Source organism: Euprymna scolopes, chromosome 4, assembly GCF_053919585.1.
Source record: "Euprymna scolopes isolate OS-2025 chromosome 4, ASM5391958v1, whole genome shotgun sequence".
In the NCBI taxonomy this organism is placed as follows: Eukaryota; Metazoa; Mollusca; class Cephalopoda; order Sepiida; family Sepiolidae; genus Euprymna; species Euprymna scolopes.
This window is the reverse complement of record NC_136485.1, coordinates 88,774,084-88,789,447: the sequence shown is the minus strand read 5'-3', so window position 1 is coordinate 88,789,447 and position 15,364 is coordinate 88,774,084. Positions and strand designations below refer to the sequence as shown.

The following is a 15,364-nucleotide window of genomic DNA, read 5'->3' as shown; positions in this document are numbered from 1 at the left end:
AATTTTTATATCGATATGTAAATAAATTTTTATATCGCTATGTAAATAAGTATATATTTAAAAAAAATATATCGATATGTAAATAAATTCTTATATCGATATGTAAATAAATTTTTATATCGGTATGTAAATAAATTTTTATATCGATATGTAAATAAGCATATATTAAAAAAAAATTATATCGATATGTAAATAAGTATATATTTAAAAAAAATTATATCGATATGTAAATAAGTATATATCTAAAAAAATTATATCGATATGTAAATAAGTATATATTTAAAAAAAAATTATATCGATATGTAAATAAGATTATATTTTAAAAACAATTATATCGATATGTAAATAAATATATATTTTAAAAAATTTATATCGATATGTAAATAAGTATATATTTAAAATCAAATTATATCGATATGTAAATAAGTATATATTTAAAAAAAATTATATCGATATGTAAATAAGCATATATTAAAACAAAATTATATCGATATGTAAATAAGTATATATTTAAAAAAAAATTATATCGATATGAAAATAAGTATATATTTAAAAAACTTTTTTATATCGATATGTAAATAAGTATATATTTAAAAAATTTTTTTATATCGCTATGTAAATAAGTATATATTTAAAAAACTTTTTTTATATCGATATGAAAATAAGTATATATTTAAATAACTTTTTTATATCGATATGTAAATAAATTTTTATATCGATATGTAAATAAGTATATATTTCAAAAACATTTATATCGATATGTAAATAAGTATATATTTCAAAAAAATTATATCGATATGTAAATAAGTATATATTTAAAAAAAATTATATCGATATGAAAATAAGTATATATTTAAAAAACTTTTTTATATCGAGTTGTAAATAAGTATATATTTAAAAAAAATTATATCGATATGTAAATAAGTATATATTTAAAAAAAAAATTTATATCGATATGTAAATAAGTATATATTTAAAAAAAAAATTTATATCGATATGTAAATAAATATATATTTAAAAAAAAATTATATCGATATGTAAATAAGTATATATTTAAAAAAAAAATTATATCGATATGTAAATAAGTATATATTTAAAAAAAAATTTATATCGATATGTAAATAAGTATATATTTAAAAAAAAAATTTATATCGATATGTAAATAAGTATATATTTAAAAAAAATTATATCGATATGTAAATAAGTATATATTTAAAAAAAAAATTTATATCGATATGTAAATAAGTATATATTTAAAAAAAATTATATCGATATGTAAATAAGTATATATTTAAAAAAAGAAATTATATCGATATGTAAATAAGTATATATTCTAAAAAAAATTTATATCGATATGTAAATAAGTATATATTTAAAAAAATTTATATCGATATGTAAATAAGTATATATTTAAATAAAATTATATCGATATGTAAATAAGTATATATTTAAATAAAATTATATCGATATGTAAATAAGTATATATTTAAAAAAAATTATATCGATATGTAAATAAGTATATATTTAAAAAAAAATTATATCGATATGTAAATAAGTATATATTTAAAAAAAATTATATCGATATGTAAATAAGTATATATTTAAAAAAATTTATATCGATATGTAAATAAGTATATATTTAAAAAAATTTATATCGATATGTAAATAAGTATATATTTAAATAAAATTATATCGATATGTAAATAAGTATATATTTTTAAAAAATTTATATCGATATGTAAATAAATTTTTATATCGATATGTAAATAAGTATATATTTAAAAATAATTTATATCGATATGAAAAGAAGTATATATTTAAAAAAAAATTATATCGATATTTAAATAAGTATATAGGTAAAAAAAAATTATATCGATATGTAAATAAGTTTATATTTAAAAAAAATTATATCGATATATAAATAAGTATATATTTTAAAAAATTTATATCGATATGAAAATAAGTATATATTTTAAAAAAAAATTATATCGATATGAAAATAAGTATATATTTAAAAAAAAAATTATATCGATATGAATATAAGTATATATTAAAATAAATTATATCGATATGTAAATAAGTATATATTTAAAAAAAATTATATCGATATTAACATAAGTATATATTTTAAAAAAAATATATCGATATGTAAATAAGTATATATTTAAAAAAAATTTATATTGATATGAAAATAGGTATATATTTAAAAAAATTTATATCGATATGTAAATAAGTATATATTTAAAAAAATTATATCGATGTGTAAATAAGTATATATTTAAAAAAAAATTCTGATGTAATTCTATGTTTTACTAACAGTTTTGTAGATAAATGTCGACCGAATCTGTTGAGTTTAAAAGAAGCAGTTTTTAAGAAAGAATAAATCTTTCGTAAGTATTCACTCGTATTTTTTTCTTTAAATGATGTTTGAACATTTATTTATTTATTTATTTATTGATGAGACCAATTACACGAATATTTGATTTTATTATAAACAAGAAGGTATATGATTTAATATAGTCGAAACGAGTAAAAAAAACTTTAAACTAAAATCTCAGACTACTTTCTTATATTTTGGTTTATAATATTTTTATTAGTGAATACTAAATTTATTTTTCAGGCTCAATTAGGAACACAATATCTATATGTTAGAGCATATTTATTTATTGATGAGACCAATTGCACACATATTTGATTTCATTGTAAACAAGAAAATATATGATGGAATATGGTTGAAACGAGTAAATAAAAAAAAAACGACTACTTTCTTATATTTTGATTTATATTATTTTAATTAGTGAATCCTCATTTATTTTTCGGGCTCAATTAGGAACAAGCTCACAATATTTATATTGATGATATATCTGATTTAAACCATGTTTAACAGTAGTACATTAAAAAATCAATAATACTGATAATCCGAATCTAAAATTAATTCAACATATATAGAACTTATAAAATATAAACTATTGACTGAATAATTTATTATAACGTATTATTTTAAATTTAGTAATAAAATATCATGTAAAAAATATATAATATAATACTTCACATGTATTAAAATCTAAATTAGTTCATTTTGTTTTGTTCATCATGAAATAAAAGTTCTTTTTCCAATTTCGGTTTAAGGGGTCTTTTGTACAGTCTGTATATATAAACACCAGCCTTAAATTAGATGCTTATATGTTCCCTTTTTTCTTCCTATATCGACTCATACCAATTATTAAGATTTGTTTTTGTTTTGTTTGTCTACAATTTATTGGGAAAACATCTTTCTTTATTTGTTCTCATGTTCACTTTACCAATTGAGACGCTGTTGTATATAAATATGAATATTTATGTAAACTTGGCGAAGCGTAGATTTTCTGGTCATTTGAAAAAATCTTATTGTAACTTATTTAAATTCTTAATTAGTATATTTTAACATTTGTACATGTTTACTTTTAAGCAACCATATTTGTCTATGTTTATGGAACAAATGATAGTAGCAATCCATCAGATATGTGTTGTGTCAGTCGATAATGTGTGTGGTGTTTTCTGATGAATTGCTTGTCACCAGAACTAAAATCATGCTTCTTGAAAGATTTGCCTCTCTCCAAACAGATCGAAACATCATTCCACGCAATGAGGAATCAATGTATGCTCGCCTCCCATCCATCTCTTTAGTCAAGTGGCAACTGATCAATACTTGCGATAATGAAGAATTTATCTCATGAAAAATAACGAAAACATTTTTCTTTACTTCATCTGAGCAGAATTTTTTCATTTTAACTTCAACTGACAGAAACTTTGATCGCATGGTGTTTTCTATGAAGAAATGGAATATCGATAGATTACATTCATGGTAGAATCATAAATTTTATTCTAAAAATAATCTGACGCGTAAATAAAAGTAAAGTCAAAATAACATGCGAGAGAATAACTCAGAATCATTAAAAACAACAAAAAATATAGACATCGATATTAACACATTCAACATTCAATTTTCACACACATACCCATGCACATACATATATGTACATATCAATGAGGAGACGATTACAAAATTAATGTTTCTATAATGCTTCTCAGAAAGTTCACAAATAAGCGCAAAAAGGTTTACTAAGGGAATAGGCAATAGACTGCATTGGTTACTAAAATTGACCAATAGAAAATAATTTAAATCAATGCTAAATCCGGGAATGGGATTTATAACCTTCTGAGGTTATTAGTCTTATGTTATAGTTGAATAACTTTTACCTTCAACTATATATATATATATATATATATATATATATATATATATATATATATATATATATATATATATATATAATTAGTAGCGTATATCTATATATATAAAAATGTAAATTTGGTTCGTTCCAAACGAATAAAACCATATTTCTACGTTACCAATTTATTTGAAATTTTCAGATAACCCATCTTTAGAGTCGAGGCATGTTTTTATGTTATTTAAATAAATTTACCTCGCGAATTATTAAAATATTAAATAAAATAAATATATTTTTTTTAACCGTGGTGCGAATCTGTTCTGTTGATAAAACTGAACTTCCGGTTCGATTCATTTCACAGCCACGAATTGATGAAAGATTTTATTTTCTGTTTAGTAAAAAAAGACAAAACATAATTCATTTGTTTATCTTCCAATTTTTTTAATTTACACATTTTTTCTTTATTATTAAGGCCAAAAAAAAAAAAAGAAAGTTTGTCGCTTGCTCTTTGAGTTTTTTTTTGTTTTTCGATATAAGATTGGTTGGAATAAAAAAAAACACGATTTAAAAAATAGCGCGGATCACTCTCTGCATTAGCACCGAAAAATGTTACTAAACATTTATTAATAATTATTAAATTAATAATTTCTCACTTTTACAAACATTTGATTTTAAATTTAAAAAATGACGACTTTTATCGATTTTTTATTTTTAAATATCCCCCCCCAAATGGTGTTTATTCCGACATCCGTTGTTAACATGGAGAGGTTGAGGGTGTTTATTCTGAAAGTCGTTCTTAAAATTTGTGGAGGTGGACCTAATGTAAAAAAATAAATAAATAAATTAAAAAAAAACTAAATCATTTACTGATAACTTCTGATAACTTCTCACTTTTACAAATATTTTTTAATTTACATGCGCGGTTGAATAGTGCGAAAACAAAACGTTTTTGCAATAAACTTCGGGATAATTTTTTGGGTAAATATTTACATTTAGGTCCACCTCCACAATTTTCTTTTTTTAAATGACGACTTTTTATTGAAAATAAATTTACTTCTCCGCAACTTTTATTGATAAATAAATCTACTTCTCTGCCACGGGCACTGAACCCCTCCTTTTTTTAATAGTATTTTCGGGTGGGTATGCTGACAACAAATATCAGTTAAATTTTGCAAATAGCCCCCCCCTTCAAAAGTGGTGTTTATTCCGGAAGCTGTTCTTAAGATTTGGAGGTTGGGGGGGGGGGTTCCAAGGTGGACCTAATCTAAAAAAAAACAAAAAAAAAAAACAATTTTTTATGCGCACATAAGCAACTATTTTTTTATTAACTTTTTTTTTTAACTTTTTTATTTAAAAATTAGTAAATTTCAATAAATCATTTATCATTAATATGTGTTTTTGGTTTTTTGTTGAATGAAACGTTTTTTTTTTTCATTACAACAATAATGAACCAATTTAAATCTTCCGGCATGCGTTTAAGGGTTACGAAATTATCAATAAATCGTTTAGTTACTAAGCCAACGTCAGTAAATAAAAAAAAATGTTTCGTGCGCATGCATTAGCCTTGACTAGGGGGGGGGCTAAGGGAGCGACCATTAAATAATTATGCTGGTCGCCATGGAACTCAACGCCCAAGGAGTACCTAAAGTGACACTTATGCACTTATGTTATCGTGCTATTTTTTAAAATAGTATTTTCATGTTAAATTCAAATTTTACAATATGTTTTTCTTTTATTAATTTGTTAAGTGAAAGTACAGATAACCCGGTCGGTTTCTAATGTGAGGAAAATCTAGCCCCCCCCCCAAAAAAGGGGTATTCTGGATAATAACAAAACATTAAAATTGCCTCAGTCTCGAAAGATTTCTTCTCTACTGAACGAAGAAACAAACGGTGAAGTGTAGTTCACCTGTTTCTCTCCCCCTCTCTCTTCCTCTCTTAATATCTCTCTCTATCCATCTCTCCCTTTCCCTCTCTCAATCTATATTTCTCTCTATATCACCCTCTCCATCTCTCTTTGAGCCCCTTTCTCTCTCTAACTCCCTCTATCTCTCTCCTTTCCTCTGTCTTATCCCTCTCTGTTTCTAACTCTCCCCCTTTCTCTGTTTATCTATCAATCCCTTTATCTCTCTATCTCCTTCTCTTTCTCTATTTTCCTCTCACTTTCTCTTTCCTATCTATATATCTTCCTCTCTATCTGTCCATCTCTAATCCATAATCCTATTTTAATCTCCTAAATTAATTACAGTGAATAAGGCATTGTCAAAACATGGATAAATCCTATTTTAGTCACCTAATTTACTGACTGTGAGAATAGAAGTTATTTGGAGATTACTGCTACCTTGAACAGCACCAGAAATAACTGGTAAAACCTTTCTAATCAAATTGCTTTTGGCAGTCATTTGGTAACAAAATGACATAGCCTTAGCCCTTGCTGCATGAGGAATACCTGCAACCTTGCTGCCAAGTAGAAGAATTATTTATTCTACTTTAAAACATTCAATTTTTCAAAAATCTCATGTTCGACATCTCCAAAACATCCAATATGGGGAAAAATATTGCAGAAATGCAAACTTATCGTTTAGGATGAATGCACAATGGTACGCAAAAAATCACTTGAGGCTCTTGGTCGATCCTTGCAAGATTTGCGTGGCAATGTCAGACCATTTGGGAATGCAGTAATATTGCTTGCAGGAGATTTCAGACAAATGTTACCTGTTATTCTTCAATCAACACCAGCAGATGAAATAAATGCTTGCCTCAAATACTCTACTTTTTTGTTCCATGTGAAGACATTAAACTTAACTCAAAATATGCATGTCCAGTTGCCGACTGTTCGATCCGCACAAAAACTTTTGCATCACTTGTGGGAAATTGGGTACGAAAAAGTGCCAGCCGATCAGAGTTAAGGGCAAAATTCTTTGACTTTTAACTTCTGTAATTTCTGTAATCTTATTTCATCAAAAGAATAGTTAGTTTAAAAGGTTTTTGCAGATATTCAAATTATAAGAATTCCATTTGACTGAGTGAATGGGATATTCTTGCAGGTCAATACAAAGATGCCCATGAACTTAACGCTATCATTCAATGTAAAATTCCAAGTGAGGTAGTCAAATACAAATCCATCGACACTGTTGTGAAAGCAGATAAAGTGGTTAATTATAAAACAGCTATATTTGCCAGGGATGCCACCGCATGTATTGCAACTGAAATTTGGTGTACTAATTATCATGTTGTGAAATATAAACCAATCCAAGCTTTGCAATGGCACATAGCTTACAGTAAAAAAAAAAATTAACACACAATATCATAGAAACAACAATCTTAACAGGACCTTTCACAGATGAATATATCTTCATTCCATGCATTCCTATGATTCCACCGGATACATCATTACACTTTAGGAAATTGAACTTTCCAATTTTATTGTCATTTGCAATAACCATCAACAAAGCACAGGGAACAATCTTTACAATTGTGGGCCTTACAGTTACACACTGACTGTTTTTTCACATGGACAATTTATATTACGTATTCAAGAGTCACCAAACCGGAAAATCTCTATATCAGCTAAAAAAATGGAACAACAAAAACTGTGTACCCATGCAAAATGGAAAATTAAACCTATAAGAAACATGCTTTTTCTCATTTTGGAACTTTTTCCATTGCGCCAATTTGAGCCAAAGCAACGCGTGGCAGGGTACAGCTAGTATATATGTATATATATATATATATATATATATATATATATATATATATATATATTAGTAGCGTATATATATACATATATATACATATATATATAACTACTTCATTTACTCACATAAAATTAATATACGAAAGTATAGATTTATGCGTAAACTTTAAGTATTTACCTCCAAAGTGCTCAATACGTAGGTAGAGCTAGTTAGTAATTTATAAAATATATATGGCGATTAAGCTACACTGAATATTCGGCTCTTCATCCACTCTAGGATTCGTCAGGCTTATGCGCGAATTCTGTAGTTGTTTATCGTTTTTATATGGTCCTCTTCTGTTGAGGATTTTAGTTAGCCAATCAGCTTTCTAGTATCCACCGCGACCCTTCCTATCAGCCAATGGGCATGCATTTTATCGAACAAAGGATCTGTTTTAAAACTAGTTTAGTGGTTTAAGGCAGACATTTTCTTTATATATATATATATATAAATATACATATGTGTACATACATATATGCACATATATATATATACATATATATATATACATGCATATATGTGTGATCGTTTATGTATATTCATGTTTATTTAATTTATTTATTTGTTTATTTTCGATTGTTTTTGTTAGTTTTAAAACTATTTTTTATCGCTATCCTAGAGTAAATTTTTTTTGTGAACACAGTTATTTGCTATTTCTCTTCTACAGTTTAATAGATTTTGGGGTTCTTTAAAGTACAGGATAGCAAATTTTTCATGAAGGCATATTTTACATGGGTCGTCAAAATGCCTACACGTGGTAGCTTGTCTTATTATTTTCCATTCGACTACCGGCGAATGTCCGCTTTCTTTGAGTTCCCAGTATTTATTCGCTAGTGTTGTTTTTATACGGTGTTTTTTTTAGTGTTGAATTTACTTTTGTGGTCATAGTATCGGGTTTTGAAACCTAAGGAAGTCATGCCTACGAAATATTTCTTGTTATTCGGGGTTTCTTTCGCAAATACTGTTGCCTGATAAACTACGCATTTTTTAGACATTTATTTTGAAGTGTGCGGTGTCTACAGTTGCATTTATCTTGTTCGTTATTAGTATTTTTATTTATGGTATGGTTGTTGTTGTCCGGAGTTGGTTTGTTATTATTATTATTATTATTATTATTATTATTATTATTATTATTATTATTATTATTATTATTATTATTATTATTTCTGCTAGTGTTAGTTTTATTTTTGTCAATATGTCTACTTTCTTTTTATTGTTTATTTTGTTGTTGTTTACATTGTTTTTATTTAGTATTTTGTTATTATGTGCTTTAATTATCATCTCTAAATTTTCGCAACAATTGTAGGATAACTTTAAGGTATTTTTATTGAAGATTTTGTGTAAGGGGTTGGTTGCTGGAAAGTGTTTTCCAATAAGATCTAGAAATTTCTTGCCAAGTTTTGTTTTTAACATTTGATTGTATGGGGCCGTATACCAGATTATAGTTCTTTTTCTTCTATTTTTGATTTTATTATAGTTATTGGTGTTTTGTTGCTTATATTTGATATCGATATTTTTGTATCCACTATTTTTTAGGGCTGTTTCGTAGATTTTGGTTGACCTGTGAAATGCATTTTCATCGCTTGAGTAATTACTGAGTCTACTTACGATCGAATAAGGAATGTGTTTTATAATTGATGGTGGGTGATTGGACTTAGGGTTTACGTAAATTGGAGTAGCGTTATCTTTTAAGTAGGGTTCATATGTGTTTTTATCTAAGTTTAACGTGACGTCCAGGAAGTTTGTTATTTTTATGTTAGCTGATACGTCTGCTTTTAGGCCTAATTTTTTAAAATTTACTTTGTGTATGATTTTCTTAAAGTTTTCTCCCTTGACTTTTTTGGAGCTTTTTATTATAGCTAGTCCGTCCTCTCTATATAGGCCGATATCCGTAGTATCAAATATGCTTGTGAGGGTATATAGAATGAATAACCCCACAAGATATGATGCCTCTGCAGAATCCCTGGCACCCATCGCCAAATCAAACGAATTTTTCATTTTAGTTTTTATCCATTGGTTATTGTTATTTATTAGAACTGATTTTCTACATTTTTTAATGATATTGATTTCTTCCGAGGATATATCAGTGTATGTCTCGGCAAATTCTAGGGCAATGTTTAAAAGTTCTTCGGTTATCGAGGGGATAAAAGTCTATGATGTCAAACTGAATAAACGTAGATTTATCTTTGTTTTCTATATTTTTAAACCTTTAATTAAAAAAAAAATTGCTATCCTGTACTTTAAAGAACCCCAAAATCTATTAAACTGTAGAAGAGAAATAGCAAATAACTGTGTTCACAAAAAAATTTACTCTAGGATAGCGATACAAAATAGTTTTAAAACTAACAAAAACAATCGAAAATAAACAAATAAATAAATTAAATAAACATGAATATACATAAACGATCACACATATATGCATGCATATATATATATGTTTATATATATGTGCATATATGTATGTACACATATGTATATTTATATATATATATGTATAAAGAAAATGTCTGCCTTAAACCACTAAACTAGTTTTAAAACAGATCCTTTGTTCGATAAAATGCATGCCCATTGGCTGATAGGAAGGGTCGCAGTGGATACTAGAAAGCTGATTGGCTAACTAAAATCCTCAACAGAAGAGGAACATATAAAAACGATAAACAACCACATAATTCGTGCATAAGCCTGACGAATCCTAGAGTGGATGAAGAGCCGAATATTCAGTGTAGCTTAATCGCCATATATATTTTATAAATTACTATATATATATATATATATATATATATATATATATATATATATATATATATATAGTATGACGTAATGTTTTAATTGCTGCTTTTGAGCACTAACGTCAGCTGATTTGATACCATATAAAATTTCAATCTATTTTATTCCTATGTTAATTGATGGCGGTTTAAAAACATGATATACAGTTAAAGGTAACTTTGTCGCTGTGGTTGAGTTCTTCAACCGATGTGAATTTTCAGTTTTTTGCACTGAAAATTGCGAAAGCATGAAACATTAATGTTTTTAGGTAAACATAAATATGTAAAATTCAAATCTCTCTTTCTCTGTACATATATATATATATATATTACATTAAAATTATATATATATATATATATATATATATATATATATAGAGAGAGAGAGAGAGAGAGAGAGAGAGGGGGATAGATAGATAGATGTGATAAATAAATATGATTAAGGTACACATAATCTTTAAGCAAACAAACTTATCAAAACGGTAAAACTAGTTACACGGCCTTAAAGAAAATTATATAAGAAATAAAAGATAAGAATTCAAAGTTGAATAAAATTTTATTACATCATCAAGTTAATACAGCATAAAGAAAAAGAGAATAAGGAGAAAACAATTCTTTAGGTCATGGCATTTCGAAGCCAAATTCTTATGATCAGAAGGGGAAAAACAGGGATCTTTATGTATGTAAAGAAAGCTGACATAAGGAAATTAGCTTAGCAATGAGATAAAGATAGACAATATGTATATATCAGTAGGAAGGATGTTGGAACGGAAATACAAGAGGGTAGGATATATAGGGGGGAAGTGAAATGCATATGAAGATAAAAGCAGAAAAATACAAAAGCATAATGAACAAGGAAAACATAAATTCAAAACAAAAACAAAAGTAAAAATCCGATTATTTAGTAAAGCTTTAGTTAACTTTGATTTCTCATCATTTATTTCGTATCTCCCCCCCCTCTCTCTCTCTCTCTCTGTATATATACAATATATATATAATATGTATATACATATATATGCATGTATATATATGCATATATATAATATATATGTATATATGTATAATATATATAAGTATATATGTATAATATATATATGTATAATATATATATATATATATATATATATATATATATATATATATATATATATGCATATGGAATTGTAGGAAGAAAGAGAAAGCAATATGATAATTTATTTTAAATCTCATCCACATACACACTTTTCAGTATGGAGAATACCAGTTTTGCTGTTCGCACGGTTCGAACCTCAAACCCATATAACCTTTTAACATTTTTAGCCAACCCATGAGTGACCGGTGAAAAAGAGAATTAAGGTACATTCATGTCTTTACAAACGGAATCTCTATCAAGCTGCTATTCTCCAACAATTAAAGTAAACATTTTAATTTTCATAAATTATTTTTTCACAAATTGATTTTCACAAATTTTCTCAAACTTTTTAAACTGCTCATCCCTGCATGTAGTGTTATTAACAATATTGTGATAACTATTTTAAATTCGTATCTACATGATTTTCATCTTTTCACTAAATATGTTTCTAAGGTACATTTATATATTTTGTACGCATAACCTTTTTCAAATATTTCATGTTTGTATCAAAATTGATCATAAAAATCTATCGCATTATTCGCAAAACTACGTCCAAAAATACGTTCATTGCTTTAAACTTTATATTAATTGCTTAAAAGCTAAATTTTCAAATTAAAATTAATGTTCTCCTTTGAAATAAATAAAGGAAATGGCATATTTATATCGAGCGAAACGCGTCGACTACAATCGCGCAATTTATTTAAAATCTGGAAAAAAACCATTGTTTATGGTTTATTTATAATGAAAAATATGCAAGTTTTAGTCGCTAATAACAAAATATTTTGTTGACTATTATTTCCTTATTTCACAGTGATTCCTTATTATTTCACAGTGATTCCTTATTATTTCACAGTGACAGCTCGTCAGTAGTTGAAGTTGAAGTGATTAATATCATATTTATTTCAATCAATACACATATATTGTATATTCTGTAATTAATAAGTACATTTAATTAATATGTACATTTAATTAATAAGTACATTTAATTAATAAGTACATTTAATTAATTAGATACATTTAATTAAGTACAGTTAATTAATTATGTACATTTAATTAATTAAGTACATTAATTAAGTACATTTAATTAATTAAGTACATTTAATTAATTATGTACATTTAATTAATTAAGTACATTTAATTAATTAGGCACATTTAATTAATAAGTACATTCAATTAATAAGTACATTTAATTAATTAAGTACATTTAATAAATAAGTACATTTAATTAATTAAGCATATTTAATTAAGTACATTTAATTAATTAAGCACATTTAATTAAGTACATTTAATTAATAAGTACATTTAATTAATTTAGTACATTTAATTAAGTACATTTAATTAATTAAGTATATTTAATTAATTAAATACATTTAATTAATTTAGTATATTTAATTAATTAAGTACCTTTAATCAATAATAAGTCATGCCACCCATTTTTTATATAAACAGATATGTTGCCGATAAAAAAACAGATTTTACTTATCGTTATAAGGTGAAAAACTTGTGACGCCGGATGTTACTCAATGTCGTAATCTGTTTGCCTTTAACTTCCTACATAAAAACCCTGTTTAAGTTAGTTTTAAATTAATTTCTCATCGTACTGCATTAAGATTAAAATAATGTGTCTAAAAAATAATTATTAAGAAAATGATTTTTTCCCATGACAGATCACGACAAAATTCAAATAACTTGCACAAACGCAGTGCTCAGTTAGAAACCAGCATGGAACGTCTGTCTAAATCAACCTAAATTACTGAAATTATTGAAAAACTTATTTAGGAAATATTTTACTAAATTTAAATTTACTTTTTTCAAAATATCAAATGAATTCGGTATTTTGAATTAGTTTGTGCATAAAACTTGCTGGGGTATTTTTTTAAAATGGTATAATCATACTAAACCTTGAGTTTAGAACCCTTATTTTAATTTTGATCAAAATCCATTTGATGATTCGGATTTTATAAAATGTCTTCACTTTTATTTAAAATTCTCTACGATTTTCAGCTATCTTCCAACATTTATGTTTATCGGTTTATTAGTTAAATAGTTAATTCTGTACATAAAAATTATAAACATAAACTTTACATAGAGTTAAGCGTGGGATTTTTATCTAAATTTGGTTGAATCAAATCCGATATCTCCAAATGATTTTAGAAAAACTTGGAGATGTAAACAGAAATATATCATGTCCTTGTCTTGGTCATTTCTTACTCTAAAAGTATTATCGTGTTATAGAAGGACACTTCAATGCAGAGTTTTCAAGGAGAAACAAATTATTTAGTTTCCATCTTTGGTTGAGGATGAATAAGGCGTTGATTGTGTCTGCATTTATTGTGTTTTTCGGCTTGAACAGGAAGTTGTAGATCGGGGAGCGATGGTCCTTCCGCTACAAACTCAAGAAGAAATCAATAAATGAAATCAAGAAAGAAAGAAGAATGACGAAACATAGATTAATGAATGGAGACGTTCATTCTAAAGAAAAAAAAAAGCACAAAGAAAGTAGTAACTATAAATGGAAATGAAAATTAAAATCCAAATATTAAATGAAATGAAAGTAATTTGCAAATAAATATCAGAAAATTATAATAAGCGAGCAAGCAAAAATGAAATACGGACGAAATGTGAAAATAAAAAGAAATGCCAAAGAAATACTTAAAAAAAAACCGATGAATGAATTCATAAAATAAAAACTAGAACAAATAAAAAGAAAACAGCTAAAAGAAAAAATAGATAAAAAATAAGGGGACGAAAATTCAGGGATAGTAAGAAATAGAAGAGGAAGAATAAGATAGCTAAAAAATAAATGGAAGAAAAGAAAACAGAAGGGGAAGAGCAAGAAACTAATAACAGAATTAGATAGAAAACATGCAAAAAAGCATGAAATACTGAAAAGCATTACTAAAAACCAAACAACAATGTGGCTTCCGGGCCTTGATAAGTGGTGATCACTGTGTAAAAAAAAAGTGGAGGAGAAATTAATGAACGATGATAATATACTAATAAGAAATCAGAAAATTAAAAAAAAAGAAACGCAAAGAATGAAACCAGTAGAAATAGACAAATACAAAGTTTAAAAAGCGCGCTTTTATACTCACGTGACGTAGCCAAACGTTGGTTGTCATGATTTGATTTTTTTCGTCCTGGAAAGACAAATGAAGGAAGTTTGTTGAAATACATTGCAGAAATAACAAAATGAAAAAAGAAAAAACGAGCAGAAGAAGAATTATTGAGAAAAAAAGTGTACATGAATTAAAAACAAAACAAAACAACAGAAAAAGAAAACTCGTTATAAATTTTCTCTCGAGAATCACACTTATTTTTAATTACAGGATACTCTAAGCTAGTGTCTGTCACATTTCGTAACTATTATAGATACAAGTTTGACAATAATCAACTGGCAATAGCGTACTCGTTTATTGTAAATGTTGAATCCGAGTATTGTTCATGCGTTTCCTTTTAAGAGTCAAATTCTAATTTCTGTTTCGATTGTGTTTTATTTTTATCTACATTCATTGATTTTTATTTTTGTGTTTTCTTTTTG

At 25.9% G+C, this 15,364-nt stretch overlaps 1 protein-coding gene across 1 annotated transcript in view; it reads right to left on the bottom strand.

Moving 5' to 3' along the window:
- Window positions 1-15,006, bottom strand: part of LOC145268760 (acetylcholine receptor subunit alpha-like) — an 80,517-nt gene extending 65,511 nt beyond the window's left edge. Inside the window, exon 1 of the mRNA XM_080124359.1 lies at window positions 14,919-15,006. Within this exon, the coding sequence (XP_079980485.1) occupies window positions 14,919-14,945 (27 nt within the window). The 5' untranslated portion in view covers window positions 14,946-15,006. The remainder of the gene's footprint in view (window positions 1-14,918) is intronic.
- Window positions 15,007-15,364: the final 358 nt, after the last annotated feature.